At 37.2% G+C, this 14,419-nt stretch overlaps 1 protein-coding gene across 4 annotated transcripts in view; it reads left to right on the top strand.

Moving 5' to 3' along the window:
- LOC108698820 (teneurin-3) overlaps positions 1-14,419 on the top strand; it is a 299,615-nt gene that overhangs the window by 88,723 nt on the left and 196,473 nt on the right. For all 4 annotated transcript variants that reach the window (XM_041589114.1, XM_041589120.1, XM_041589113.1 and 1 more), the window contains exon 2: positions 6,771-6,980. In XM_041589114.1, coding sequence (XP_041445048.1) covers positions 6,779-6,980 — 202 coding nt within the window. In that variant the 5' untranslated portion in view covers positions 6,771-6,778. The remainder of the gene's footprint in view (positions 1-6,770; positions 6,981-14,419) is intronic.

The raw sequence follows: 14,419 nt of genomic DNA, 5'->3' as shown, positions 1-14,419 counted from the left end.
GTGCATTCCCCCAGGCAATTTTCATTTTAGCCGGCGGAGGGCAGGGGGACGGCCGCTGGGGCGACTAATTTCCCCCGAATCTGCTTGTGTGGCCAGACCCTTAAGAAACGTGTCCTGAGCTGCATCTAGAGGCCATGGAACCATGACTCAATTTAATTGACTTTTCCTCAATCGTTGTATAGGACACAGAGTAATAAGCTGGATTCCCTACAGTGGGATAGAAAATTCTATCCATCTGTCAGACCTGATCTGCAGTAAAACTCTCTCTCAACCTTATTTGCACATGTTCAGGATCAAACTGGCCCTTCAATGCTTGGGGTCATGAATCTTTTGATCCAATGACCAAGTCATCAAAGGCTAAGAGAGAGTATCCATTTCTACTGGAAAATCAATGGACCATTGTTGACATTTTTACAAAAATGAGCAACTCCAAGGATTCTTTATATGGCTAACTTTTATAAAAATGTCTCAACAATGGTCTTTTTTGGACCTACTATGATCTTGATTATGAATATATATACAGTGTTGGACTGGTTCGGTCTGGGCCCACCAGGGCTGCCACATCAGGGGCCCATGACCCCTGCCAATTTCAGCCACTTGCAACCCTCTATAAGGGCAAAAAACAACACACTTTCGGACTGATTGTAACAAAGTAGTGAAAATCTCTGGAATGAGGATACATTTTTTATTTTATTTTATTTTTTGCCCAGTTGCATTGTTATGCATTGTTATACAGTGTGGTGAATCTAAAACACCAGAGACGTTGGCATTTGATCTGATAGTTGTATTTTTAAATGCAATACAAAAGTTATAGCTGTAAAATGTCAGAACATGTCTGTAATTCAAACAAATAATAATCTAGCTCGCCGGTAATGTATACCTCTTGTTAAGTACCTTGTAACGTTTTGGCCCGTGGAGACCATCTGTTATAGGGTAGAGAAGCCATTTTTCTCTTGACCCCACTTGAAATGTATTCCTTTCTATCAGTGCTAGTATGGGGATCGGCACTGCTCTGTTTGTGGCTCTTTGAACAGATAACTGGATGAGTAAAGTAATGTATGGTAATACACAGAAGGACAGTATGCATGAAAGTATGTGTGTGTGTATATATATATATATATATATATATATATATATATATATATATATATATGACTGACATGTTACACATCATTCACATCATTCAAACCAGTCCTTACCCCAGTCAAGCTTATCACCAACTTTATTTACCCATGAGCCACATTCATATGTAAAAAGAGTTGGAGAGCAATGGAAAAAATGTTCCTGATTGGTGCAAAATAAGTGCTATGATTGGCCATCTGGTGGCTCCTATGTGAACTAGCAGCATACAGGAGATTCTGTTTGCCAGTACACCTGATTGTTATTCCACCAAAAATTGTCTCCAAGCCTGGAATTAAAAAATAAGCTCCTGCTTTGAGGCAACTGAGGGGGTTGGTGAGCATGTTGCTCATGACCCATTGGTTGGGGATCACCAATGTAATAAAAAAAATTTTAATTCTCCCACATATAGTAGCAAACATCAACCAATCATATGTTTTTTTTTTTTTTCAGATAGCTAACCAGTAAATGCTACCTCTTGATTGGTTGCTATGGGCTATTAGACAAGTAGAAAACCTAAGCCCCCATAGGTCACACTAGGGTTGCCACCTGGCCGGTAAAAATGTTGCTTGGTGCCAATGTTATTTATAGGGAAAAACCATAAAAATATAGGAAGTAAAATATATAATTACATGGATGGCAAGGAATGTGAAGGTTGATTTAGTAAATAGTTCTGTCCTGGCCTTTTAGTTTACTACCCGGCAATGAAGCCCTCAGCTGCTGGAAACTACAAAGTAGAAACTATAGGCAGTGAGTGAATAAATAGCCCCAGTGTGTTTTCTTCCTTCATACCCATGTGTTTTATTATCTATTCTAGAATAAGGTCAATATTTTTATCAAGGATCAGGTAAGCCTCATAGCCTGGAAATATACTCTGTCTAATATTATGGCATCAATTATGTCCAGTTAATGACCCTCAGGCTGTTGTAAAACTACAACTCCCAGAACCTCCAGACAGCTATAGGCTCTGCAGCTTTGCTTTTTCTTCAGCCCAAAGGCTGTGGCAGAGAGCGCACACTCTCAAGCATGCCTAGTTATTTCCAGTTTATGGATCAGGGCCTTCTCTGCAGGAGTACTCCCAATCTCATGCATAATTCCTTTGCATAGATCTTCATATGTAATTAGATGAATGGATTCCGAAGACTCTTCTCTAGCAAAGGAAGCACAATTCACTATTAGTTTAATGTAAGTTACATCCCCTTTGGAAAGATTTGCCAGTATCCCATTGTTTTATTTGTATTAATAAAGAATTGGCCAGCTGCACGGTGCCTTACGGAATTCTTTACGTCAGCCACAATGGGTTCTTTTAGTATTTTAGCCATAGGAAGGAACAGAATTGCTCCGTTATAAATTGTTATGCTCTGTAATGGCTGTGCAAGAGCACTTTTCAATAGTGCTATTTGCATGTCGAGTTTTAATTAAGAGATAACTGTCGCCACAGGTTGACTGCATAAGGCTGCAATATCCAGCCGTGAGATAAATGCCACTGCCAAGCTTTACAGGTTGAGTAGCAAATGGGGGGTCTATAGTAGAAAATGGATTTATAATTAAAAGCATGAGCCAAAGTGATGCTGGATTTAGTTCTGGGTGTGTTAGATGAAAAAAGTACTTGCGACATGACATTTTTCCTAGAGCTCAAACAGGAAGGATCATTGTTGGCAACCAGCATTGATCAAATCTAGTGAACACCTAGTACTAACTGCATATAGAATATGTGCCCTTTAGCTTTCAGCTGCACTAAGAACTATACTAGGAAATGAAATATAACCCTGATGAACATAAAATGCTAAAAGAGACTTCTTTTGTTTAAGCTAGACTTATTTTATGTGTATCTGATTTGTTCTGCTTTGCAATATTTGTTGTCAGGGATGCATTTGGCACAGAGGTGTCAACTTTATTGGATAGGAAGGACTAACGCCACAGTGGGTTACATTATCATAATGGTGCCTTAGGGGTGTCTGTGCAGCTTGACTGGTACAGAGAATAAATTCCCCCTGTATCATCAATATGGTATGTATCCATACACAATGAAGTCATTGCCTTTTCTTATGTTCACTCTCCATATGTCATTCGTTTTTGCACTAACTGGCTACAAACGCAATTTAGACCTGCAACAGGTATGATGTAGAGAGTGATATTCTGAGACAGTCTGCAATTGGTTTTCATTTTCTATTGTTTGTGGTTTTTGAGTCATTTTGATTTCCATTCAGCGGCTCTCCAGTTTATAGTTTCTGGTTGCTAGGGTCCAAATTACCCTAGTAACCATGCATTGATTTATATAAGAGACTGGAGTATGAATAGGAGAGGGCCTGAATGGAAAGATAAGTAATAAAAAGTTGCAATAACTATTGTAGCCTTGGGGTCAGGCACACAGGCAGATTCAGGGAGATTGGTCGACCGGCGACAAATCTCCTCTTCTACAGGGCGACTAATCTCCCCAAACCGCCTTCCCCGGCTCTCCCGCCAGACAAAATGTAAATCGCCGGCTGAATGGCACTCGCTGCGATTTATTTTCCAAGCCACGCGAAGTTTCCTCGTGAATCGCGCTGAGTGCCATCCAGCCGGCGATATACATTTTTACATTTTAGCCGGCAAAAAGGCAGGGGAGGCAGTTCGGGGAGATTAGTCGCCCCGAAGAAGAGGAGATTTGTCGCCAGGAGACTAATCTCTCTGAATCTGCCTGTGTGCCCTGACACTTACAGAGCATTTGTTTTTAGATGGGGTCAGCTACACCCACTTGACAGCTGCAGAATTGGCCATTCTAAAATATACTTAAAGTTACCACCCCTTTAAGCCCTTGAGTATGTCCTAGAAGTATCCCAAGAAGGGCCAAAGGCACTGAACAAGGGTCTAATGTTTAGGGTGAGATTTTGGTTGAATATTTATGTGCTGTCCTATATTTTACTGCAAGCCCTCTGTGTAAGGAATAGTGAGGGACATCCTATCATCATATTGAAGTAGTAGAACTACAACGAAGCATGCATTCGATAAAAACTATGTAAGTTAATATAAATTGTTAATTATTCTGTGCATATGAATACAGGCATATCCTGCAGGAGGTGACCATGGTTTACTACCCATAATACCTTGCCTTCCAATTTAGTGTAATACTCTTATCCAACGAGTGGGATTATGGGACAGTAGCTACATTCTAAAAAGCCCAGATTCAGGACTGTCTGCGCTGTCGGTTGCCCATGTTGGAGCGGGAATATTTACCAGTATAGCACGTTCATATAATTTCTTCAGGGAGATTCCATCGAGAGCTTATAGCAAATTCCAATAATTTTCAAAGTAAATATATTTGTATGTAAAGCCCCAGCCACTGGTGTCTGATACGGAAGCAGTGTATCTTTGCAATCTGCCTGTGCTGGCTTCATCTGATTATTTTTATCTTAGAAGTCTGAGTAATCCTCAGTCTGTTCATTAGCACACAATAAATAAATGATAAAGTGGAAACATATGTGGCTGTGAATGTTTCCTTTTGTTCGGCTCGTGTCCTACATGTAAGGTTATGAAAACACAGCCAGTGTCTAAATGTATTTATTATAAAGTAGTGGACAGAAGGAGAGATAAGAAATGAGAGAAATATTGGAGAATTTCTCTATCTGGGGCATGTTACCTCTGCTATGACTGAAGTATTGTGACTATAGCAAAATAAACACTTTCCAGATATGTCAGCGTATAATAGTGAAAAGGTGAAGGGGAAGTAAACTGCTTCCTTCAACATAAACCAGAGTGGAATAAAGCTCTCTATATAACAGATCTCTGCTAGGGTGTAATAGTGTAGCTGCTGAGTGACCCTAAAAAATGTATACGACTAAACAAGTCCTCTGATTGGTGCATCTCTAGTGATTGCTGTAAGGGCTTTTACACGTGGGTGCTGGAATGCACGGAGTCACAAGTAATTTCAAATAATGGCTCTGAGAAGCCATCTTGTAGCTCCAGGAAGTTGTTCATTACGCTGAGGCATAATTTGTCTTGCAATAGATGGCGTTATTTATACAAGCATAAGAGCTAATGTCAGAAGGGAATTCAGAGCAATTTTTTTGGGAATCAATTAACGCCAACTCCAGTTTCTGCTATTTGTGGAATGTGGATTTTTTTTTTGGTGCCAGATTATATCTATTGCAAGGAATAGTTTTTATATTAATTATTTCCCTTGTAAATTGTTTCCCTACTAGATGCCCTAATGAACACTGATCATGTGACGTCACAGCTCAACCACTAGACAATTTTGTGGCATTTTTTTAAATATCGTCACTCTCTAAGGGCTAATAGAAAATACCCACATTATGGCGTGACTAGGTGAAATCTTGTTGCCAAACTTAAGTGACTAGCTTAAATTGAATTCATTCATTATTAGGTGAAAATGAAATATGCTATTAGAGAAATAATCATAGTTTTGTAAACAGGATACGGTTTTAAGGAGGCAGTGTGCTCTCTGTTTAGCTTATGTAAATATGCTGTACATTTAAATGTAACACAATATACAAAGCAAGAATTAGTGTCAACCCCTTGGTGAAATCCTATCTTTGATATATCTAGCAAGCACTACTCTTTAAGCCCTAGAGAAAGCTTGTACTGAGCTGTAATAGATTCTGATCCACCGAGGAAGACTTACTATTTAATCCTATGGAAAAAAAAAACCAGTGATGAATTGTCACCTAGTATAATATTGTGAGAAAGTATTAGCATTTAATCCAATGTAAACTTGTGATAAATTGTTATACACTATGGAAGTATTTACACCTGCATCTCAGTGATGGCCTGTAACGAGCTGTTAAATTGATATATTCTGCCAGCGTAAAGTAGATCTTCCTCCGATGCTATGGAAACTCATATATATAGATCTGCTGTGTCTAATTTCCAAATTCAGATTGATTCCCATTGTTTCGTTATTTTGTTTTGATTATTGAGCTGTGTCTGACTGTGTAAGTGCTGATTTATTTCTGTTCAGCAGATGTATATATAGAAAAATATACACAGGCTTATGGGGATAAAACATGATTGTATAAATAAGAACCATTACCGTTAAATGCCTTTGGGAGCAGGCACGTCTACTCCATAATTTGTTTAAATATATGTGTACATTTTAAAATATTAATCTATATATTTTTCTAAGTGTGTTTGTGTCTATATACACATATATATTTATTTATTATACACACACATATATGTATTAGAAAACCTTACATGTGGTTTAGCATCAATGTAGATATGTAAATAAACAGTTATTGTCTGTAACATTTACTCAATTCGGGCCTGTGTTTTTTTTTTTTTTTTTTTTTTTTTTTTTAAACGAACCTTGGCCTTATGAGTCGTTTGTTTCTAGACACTGTGCTCCACCTACAGGCAAGTTCACATTCTTCTGTGAATTTGAATTGCTTTTTGATCAGTGTAGCAAGTGGGAAATATGCTTCTTTCAATGGATACATCCACTCTGCAAAATTAAATGATATAGCATTTCGTGTATCTGTTTATGCAGTTTGATTATAAAGTAAAGGTTTTAAAAAAAAAATGTGATTATAAATATTTATATTGAGGATCAATGTGATTTTAATTTGATTAAGGCATTGATTTTATGTTCCCCCATCCCTTTCAGCCAAGAGCTATTTTTTTTGTTTTACAAAAATGTTTATTTTCATTCTCAGGTTCTCCCATGCCATCTACAACATCTAGTCCATCAGTTATTGAACATTTACATTCCCCTTCTCCATCACCCCATCTCCATGACAACTCGAAGTGGTTACTAAGTTCTAGTGGTAACCGACCAATTCAAGACTCTGACACTGATGAAGAATTCAGTGCCAGCTCATGTTTGGTGCATCCTGCTGCTCTCTCAGAGTGTGTCCCATGTTATGGTAAGAACAGGACATCTTGTCCGAAGTTTGACTTTCCTCTACGCTCAGTGCTTCTTTCTCACAATGTTATGTTAGCCTTTATTTGTTGTATTCTGATAAGTATGTTCTCTACCAAAGATGCCAATGAAAATGATTCATTCATCTTGCCCAGTGTAAGTAATTAAATTGCTTGTTAGCTGTATTTTCCATTGTTTTGAATAGGGATGCACCAAATACAGGATTCGGTTCGGGATTCAGCCAGGATTTGACATTTTTCAGCAGGATTCGGCCGAATCCTTGTGCCTGGCCGAACCGAATCCGAATCCTAATTTCCAGGTAGGGAAATCACGTGACTTTTCATCACAAAACAAGATTTTTTTTCCACTTTTTTCTATCCTGCACCTAATTTGCACATGCAAATTCGGATTCGGTATTCGGCCAAATCTTTCACCAAGGATTCGGAGATTCGGCCGAATCCCAAATAGTGGATTCGGTGCATCCCTAGTTTTGAACAGAGCAAGTTGCAACAGAGACTAGTAAATTTGTGAATAATAGGAAACAGCCTTTATTTAGCATTTCAATAGCATGTAGAAAAGTTGAAATGCAGTATTTTGCTATGTCTGCTAGTATTTATAATGGTGAATTAATTTGGACACAGTGCTACGTTATCTATCTCCAACGATGAAGTAGAATGTACCAATATATGAGGAGTACTGTGTATACCTCAGTTTTTCTAAGATCATTCCCCTTTTCCACCATTCTTCCTATGTGGGAAGCTATAATGTCCCATTATTCAACAAGTGTCTGTTAATAACATTTATAAACAACACATAAGGAGTTAAAGTTAAGAGGTTAAGATTTTTTTTGCATTAACCACTAATTAGCTGTTTTTGGGTGGTGTAGAAAGGCCCAGGAAAAGGCCCAACATCAGACCTTAGTGGAATTCAACTGGTGAATGAAGACCACTACATGGTAGAGTAGATCCTGTTTAGTCACTTAAAGGGGACCTGCCACCCAGAAAAAATATTCTGAATCCTATTTTATCACAATAGTCAATCAAAATAAACTTTAATTACACCATAAAAATTATTTGAATCTTGTTTCATTCAGTCTGGGAATTCATAATTATAGCAAGCAGAGAGGAGCCATTTTGTGGATACTCTTATTAAGGCAAGCCTTTCATTATCTCAGAATCTTGTTTGTGCACCAGATTGGGGGACCTGATGTCCACCCCATGCCCTGGTTACACAATTAAACAGTGAAGAGAACAGGAGAATGGGTGGAGAGCAGTGACATCTAAGAAGTGCTGAATGAAACAGTTGCTTGCCCCGTCTCTATGCCTAAGGCATAGAGGAGGGGCAGGCAATATTTGATTGACAGCTGAGATTTTTAAAATGAGTTTACAACTGCTATGAATGCTTTAATAAAAAAACTTATTTGAATTTCATGTTTCATTTGTAAAGGACTTTTATTGTACAGCTTTTTATGTCTGGGTGACAGGTCCACTTTAATAAGTGAAAGATTGGGCTAGTTAGAAGAGCAACCTGAACCTCTTCCAAGGATTCCAAGGGGTACTACAAACTCCAAGTGCTGACCTGTGTTGTGTTCTAGAAGACCAATGTTCTCTGTTATATAGTCTGTCTGTAGCAGTCTTGTGGAGCTGTTAGAGCTGTAAGCGCTTCTGAGATACTGACCATCTTCTACAACACCTTGCCTGTTCCTGAATCTCCTGCATTTCTTATTTAGTGAATGAATGGGAGTTCCCCATTTACAATGAGGGGCAGAGGGTTTCAGATGTTTTGGCCTCCTGTGACAAAGTATGTGTCTGTACAGAGGTCTGAAAGGATGGTGCTAGTGCCATATTAGCTCCCCCTATCATACAAGCTACTCAAGATGATGATTTTAGATACCTAAATAAATAATCCTGTTCTTTGCTTTATAATTACTGCCAAGTTGCTTACAAAACCTGGATAGCCATAACAGATCTTTGTTCAGAAAACTTTTGTCCTACATTGCTATTCAGTGTGTGATTCCCCCCCCCCCTACAGTTGTAGTGTCATTGTTGATAAAAACAATGTGGAAAACTCATATGAATGTCCATTTGAAAAAAAAGATTTTGGTTTGGGAATATTATAAAAATGTGATGAATATGGAACAGGTTAGCCATGAAATGACAGCTATATTGAAATTGTGTTTGATTTATCCTACAATTTCTAACACATTTGTTTAATTATACGTCCTGATATGTTCCCCTTCAACTGAATAAGGGGAGGGGCACTTGTGTCACTTTGCGATTGGTTAGTAGTTAATACAGATGGAAGGCAAATTGAGCTGAGAAATACATTTTTAATCGGGGGTATATTCTCCCAGACTGTTCATTTACTTGAATGTGTAAGTGATTCATATTAATTACAGGTATGGGATCCATTATCCAGAAATCCATTATCCAGAAAGCTCAGAATTACAGATACCATATTACAGGTAGTATGGGATCTGTTATCCGGAAATCCGATATCTAGAAAGCTCTGAATGATATAATAGCTGTCTCTCATAGACTCTATTTTATTGAAATATTCAAATTTTTAAAAAAATTATTCCTTTTTCTCTAATAATAAAACAGTACATATATATAATTAACCTTATTAGAAGCAAAACCAGCCTAATGGGTTTATTTAATGTTTAAATGATTTTCTTTTAGACTTAAGGTATGAAGATCCAAATTACGGAAAGATTAGATTATCTGGAAAACCCTAGGTCCTGAGCATACTGGATAATGGGTCCCATACCTGTATTATCATTATAAGAGGGTGCAGAAACATTTACAAATATAAAGTTTTTAAAGTAGTTAAGGTGTATAGTTATTTTTTCAGGCCATATGAATAAATAAATACTGCACTCTTACAATTGCCATGCAGCGACAGCCCAGGATTTGTTTGATAACTTTAAAGTTCCATAGTTCATACAGTGCTACGCAAAATGTTGGCGCTATATAAATACATGTTAATAAAATAAAAGGGAACACACAGATGACAAACAGACCAGATGTGCAGTTAGCTCCATCAGTGGAATGCTTCATTTGAGGTTTTTCACCTATTTTTTTTATTCACTGTGTTTGGAGTCTGGTGCTGGGCAAGCTTGGAGTTACATATAGATATGAAGCTAAATGAACGCCATTGTTTTACTGTAATCTACTGCTAACAGAATAGGTTAAAAGAATAAAAGTCATAAAAGCAAATACACATTTGGGTTTTACTTAATTATCAATTGGAAAGAACAGATTTTTGTCTTTATTTGCCAGCTGGAAATCACAAATTTTCAGCATTTTATGCCATTATGTGGAATTTAGTAAATGTATGCACTTTTAGGGGACCCAAACTCGAACGTTAAAGTAAATCTGGCCAATATTCTATGCCTTTTCCAAATAAAAACAGCAACAGCTCATTGCTTGAGAAATTAGGTTAGGTTATCGTTGTTTTCATGAATTCATGGCCATGCACAATGTGCCACTGTCAATGAAATTTTTATTTAAAGAAAGAAATCTGAATCATATTGAAAATATTAGAGGTTTAAGCTCTCCGGAATCCTAAATATTCTCAGCTTTCCTACGTAAGATACATATTTTGTTCCTCTCGCCTGTTATGAGAATCTAAAAATCAATATTTAACTCAGCTTTGGCATTTCACCCTTAAGCGTGGCCGTGCCAGTTTAATAACTGGTAGTGACTGAATTCATTAATCCATTGTGAAATGTCAAAAGTGTTAGGCAGCTTGTGTTGCTTAAAACTGTTCATTTTCCTATTCAGCTATGCTCTTAATGTGGAAATAAAATTTGCGCTACACGTACATATTATGTGGCATATATTTTTAGATGTGAATGACAGTGGTTATGACAAACTATGTCTCCAGTTACTTGTATCCAAGATCTAAAAATGCAATGCCATTAATCTAATCTGTTCTCTAGAGGTTTACATTTTTTCCCTTTGTGGCACCTTTTTTCAGAAATACATTTTTTTAGTACAAATTCACATATTGTGCATTTTATTTGGGCTTCTAAGGTACATAATTTATTAAAGATCTTTATGTAAAGTTGTAGGATGAATGACCCATTCTTGGGCTGCACCATCTCCATTTTTTTTGTCATGGAAATCAATGTAACTATTAAGACTGTGGTTTTTATTACTATCCATAAACATTGCCAAGGGCAATATATCAAGGCCTATGTTTGTAATGGTCTGCCTATGAATAAGCAAAACGTTATTGCAAAAAATGTGACTCTTCTTTTATCCGAAGAGTCACATTGGGATACAAATATAGGAAAACATTGGTGTATCACCCATTCAGGCATAACTTAAAGAATAACAAGGATACAGTCTTACCATAATTTACCTTCAAGAGTTTTGATGAGAATCGAACATCCTTTGAATCCTTTCCACGCTAATAATATATATGCCAGTCAACAACAAAGACAGTTGAGAAGACGGTGGTCAATTAATTGCCACATTACAGTTTGGAAAGATCTTGCCTTGAAACCAGAGGTAGGCTTAAAGCTAGCCATAGACGCAAAGATCGAATCATCGTACGATCGGACTTCCCCATCTCCCGACCTGCTACTAACCATTCCGATCAAATAAAGTAGAAAAGAACAGATCAGCCGATATTCTGCCCCTGACAGCAATCGGACAAAAGTTATGTCCGACCAAAGCTAGTGACAGTCTCTCTCTGAAAATCGTGTGATCGGCAATACATGCAGAGATATTACCCGCAGCCGACAGAAATCTTTTAATCTGTCTGATCGACCAAACTACCGATCTCCGCCGGACGAAAAATGTCGGGACTCTCCACATACGGTCCTAAAAAAAATATGAATCCTTGATTCGTACGATCAGATCTTTGCGACTATGGCCAGCTTTAGGGACCTCAAGTATCGCCAAAAACACGTTTTTGCTCCAGACAAATTGGTATTAATTGCATGACATAGAGTAGTCTTGTAGTGTTATGCAAATATATATACAAATATACTCAAGGTTGATATAGTCCCTTGGGAGGGTTTAGCTTAAGACCTGTTGACACCGGGTCATCCTTTAGAGATTTAGACGAAAGTAGGTTTTACCTGCAGCAATAAAAAGGAGCTATTTCCGAAAGCACTGTCAAGATGTCAAAGTCAGCATTGATGATGGCTGATATTTTATCTCCATTACAAAACCTTGTAAAAAATGGCTTGCTTATCTATTCAGCAAAAAACGGCTAATGTTGAGATACCACATTATTAATGAATGTAGATGATAAATCTGCTTTGCTATTTTGGGGTCAAGAAGAAAATAAGTGGCCTCCTCTAAAATTAAATTCAATATAGTTTCATTGGGCTGGTTTGTTTTCTGTGCCCTGGATCCATATAAATATGAAGCACACAGAATATGCGTTATCGGCAGAACATGATGAATAATTACTTAATTATAGTAGTAGGAAGCCTAGATTAAAAATAATAATGGTACTGTGCAGTGCAAAATATTGTACTAATTAGTTTCTGTATGTTGCAGCTTTGGTTCTTTACCCCAGTGCCCTTGCTGTCAGATTTATAGCCTACATTAGTAAAGCCAAAATTCTGATTAAAACATGATATGGAAACTTAAGACTTACAGATTGTTCAAATGTGAGTGGTAGCGTGTCATATGAGCAAGCCCCCCCCCCCTTGCTTCATTGCATGTATCATTTGGATGTATTTTGGATTCAGGTCATGGGTATGTCCCACTGATGGCCAAACATGTCTAGAATAAAGCATGAGCAACTCTAAACCCCTCATCATGTGGGTGCACAGCTGCTTTATGTAAATGCCAACGTTGAAGATTCAACCAAATAACAATTAAATACAAAAACCTAATTTGCATATTTGAAATTCAACACAGATTTCCGTAGTTACAGGTATGGGACCTGTTATTCAAAATGCTCAGGACCTGGAGTTTTCCAGATAACGGATCTTTCTGTAATTTGGATCTTCATACCTTGGGCTAGATTTATCAAAGAGTGAAGTTAGAGATCTCCACAGTCCACAGAGTGAAATACCGCCTCTCTCCATTCATTTATATTGGATTTTAAAGGGTGAAAGTTCACCTTTACAAATCCCATATAAATGAATGGAGAGAGTTGTTATTTTACTCTGCGAACTGTAGAGATCTCTAACTTCACTCTTTGTTAAATCTACCCCCATATGTCTACTAGAAAATCATGTAAACATTAAATAAACCCAATAGGCTGGTTTTGCTTCCAATAAGGATTAATTATATCTTAGATGGGATCAAGTACAAGCTACTGTTTTATTATTACAGAGAAATAAGAAATAATTTTTAAAAATTTGGATTATTTGGATAAAATTATTTGGATAAAACGAAGACAACCTTTCCATAATTTGGATAACAAACTCAGGTTTCCTGATAACAGATCCCATACCTGTACTTGACTGCCGGCATAGTTTTGGTGAGCAGATATGTTTTAAAGTAGTTAGAGTAGTGAATCATGTGACCAACTGGGTTTCCGATTGGTTGGCTAATCCTAAAAAAATCAGCCACATGTAAAACTTATTGAAAAAATCCTGGGATCTGGCAAAATGCATGCCTCCTTCTGTAGTATTATATGTTCTTACTGTTTGTATTGGTGTTGTGCAGAGATTCTTCAGGGTCAATACACATGCTGTGCTGTCAATACCAATTTATCATCTGTATTTAAACACCGCAATATCTAGATTTATGGAAAATAAATCTCTGTTTTTTACAAGATAAATATATCATGTTAAATCTTGTTTATGCTTGTTTAGGAATGTTATTTGTTCTACCCATTAACTGCACTGAACAACCTGATATTCAGTTAATTTGTAACGGGAATGTCTCCTCTCTTTGTACGTATAAGACCTTCTTTCCCTTTGTTCTGAGCCTCTTTTTCCCTGTCCATGATTTCTTTGTTTTATTCATTCACCCTGATGTAATACACAGCTTGCAATTACAATATTAGTAGTTACTGTCAAGATATAATAATAACATTGTAATTGGATGACCCCTAGGGTTAATTAAAGCACATCCTTGGTTTGACTATAGCAGGTGAAGGAGTTCAAACTAACACCACCATTATTGCTAGCCAGCTATCAGCGAGTGGCAGAAGATTCTGGGAGTTGCTGAAGGCTGTGACAGAACTAAAATATATCATTGTATACAGGTATGGGATCTGTTATCTGGAAACCCGTTATCCAGAAAGCTCTGAATTACAGGAAGGCCATCTCCCATTGACCAAATAATTAAATTAAATTTTTAACAATTGCTTTAAAACAGTACCTTGTATTTGATCCTAACTAAGATATAATTACGCTTTACTGCAGACACAACCATCCTATTGGCTTTAATTAACGTTTAAATAATTTTTTAGTAAACTTAAGGTACGGAGATCCAAATTATGGAAAGATCCCTTATCTGGAAA

The sequence above is a fragment of the Xenopus laevis genome, chromosome 1L, assembly GCF_017654675.1.
Source record: "Xenopus laevis strain J_2021 chromosome 1L, Xenopus_laevis_v10.1, whole genome shotgun sequence".
In the NCBI taxonomy this organism is placed as follows: Eukaryota; Metazoa; Chordata; class Amphibia; order Anura; family Pipidae; genus Xenopus; species Xenopus laevis.
This window is presented reverse-complemented; position numbering and strand designations above follow the sequence as displayed.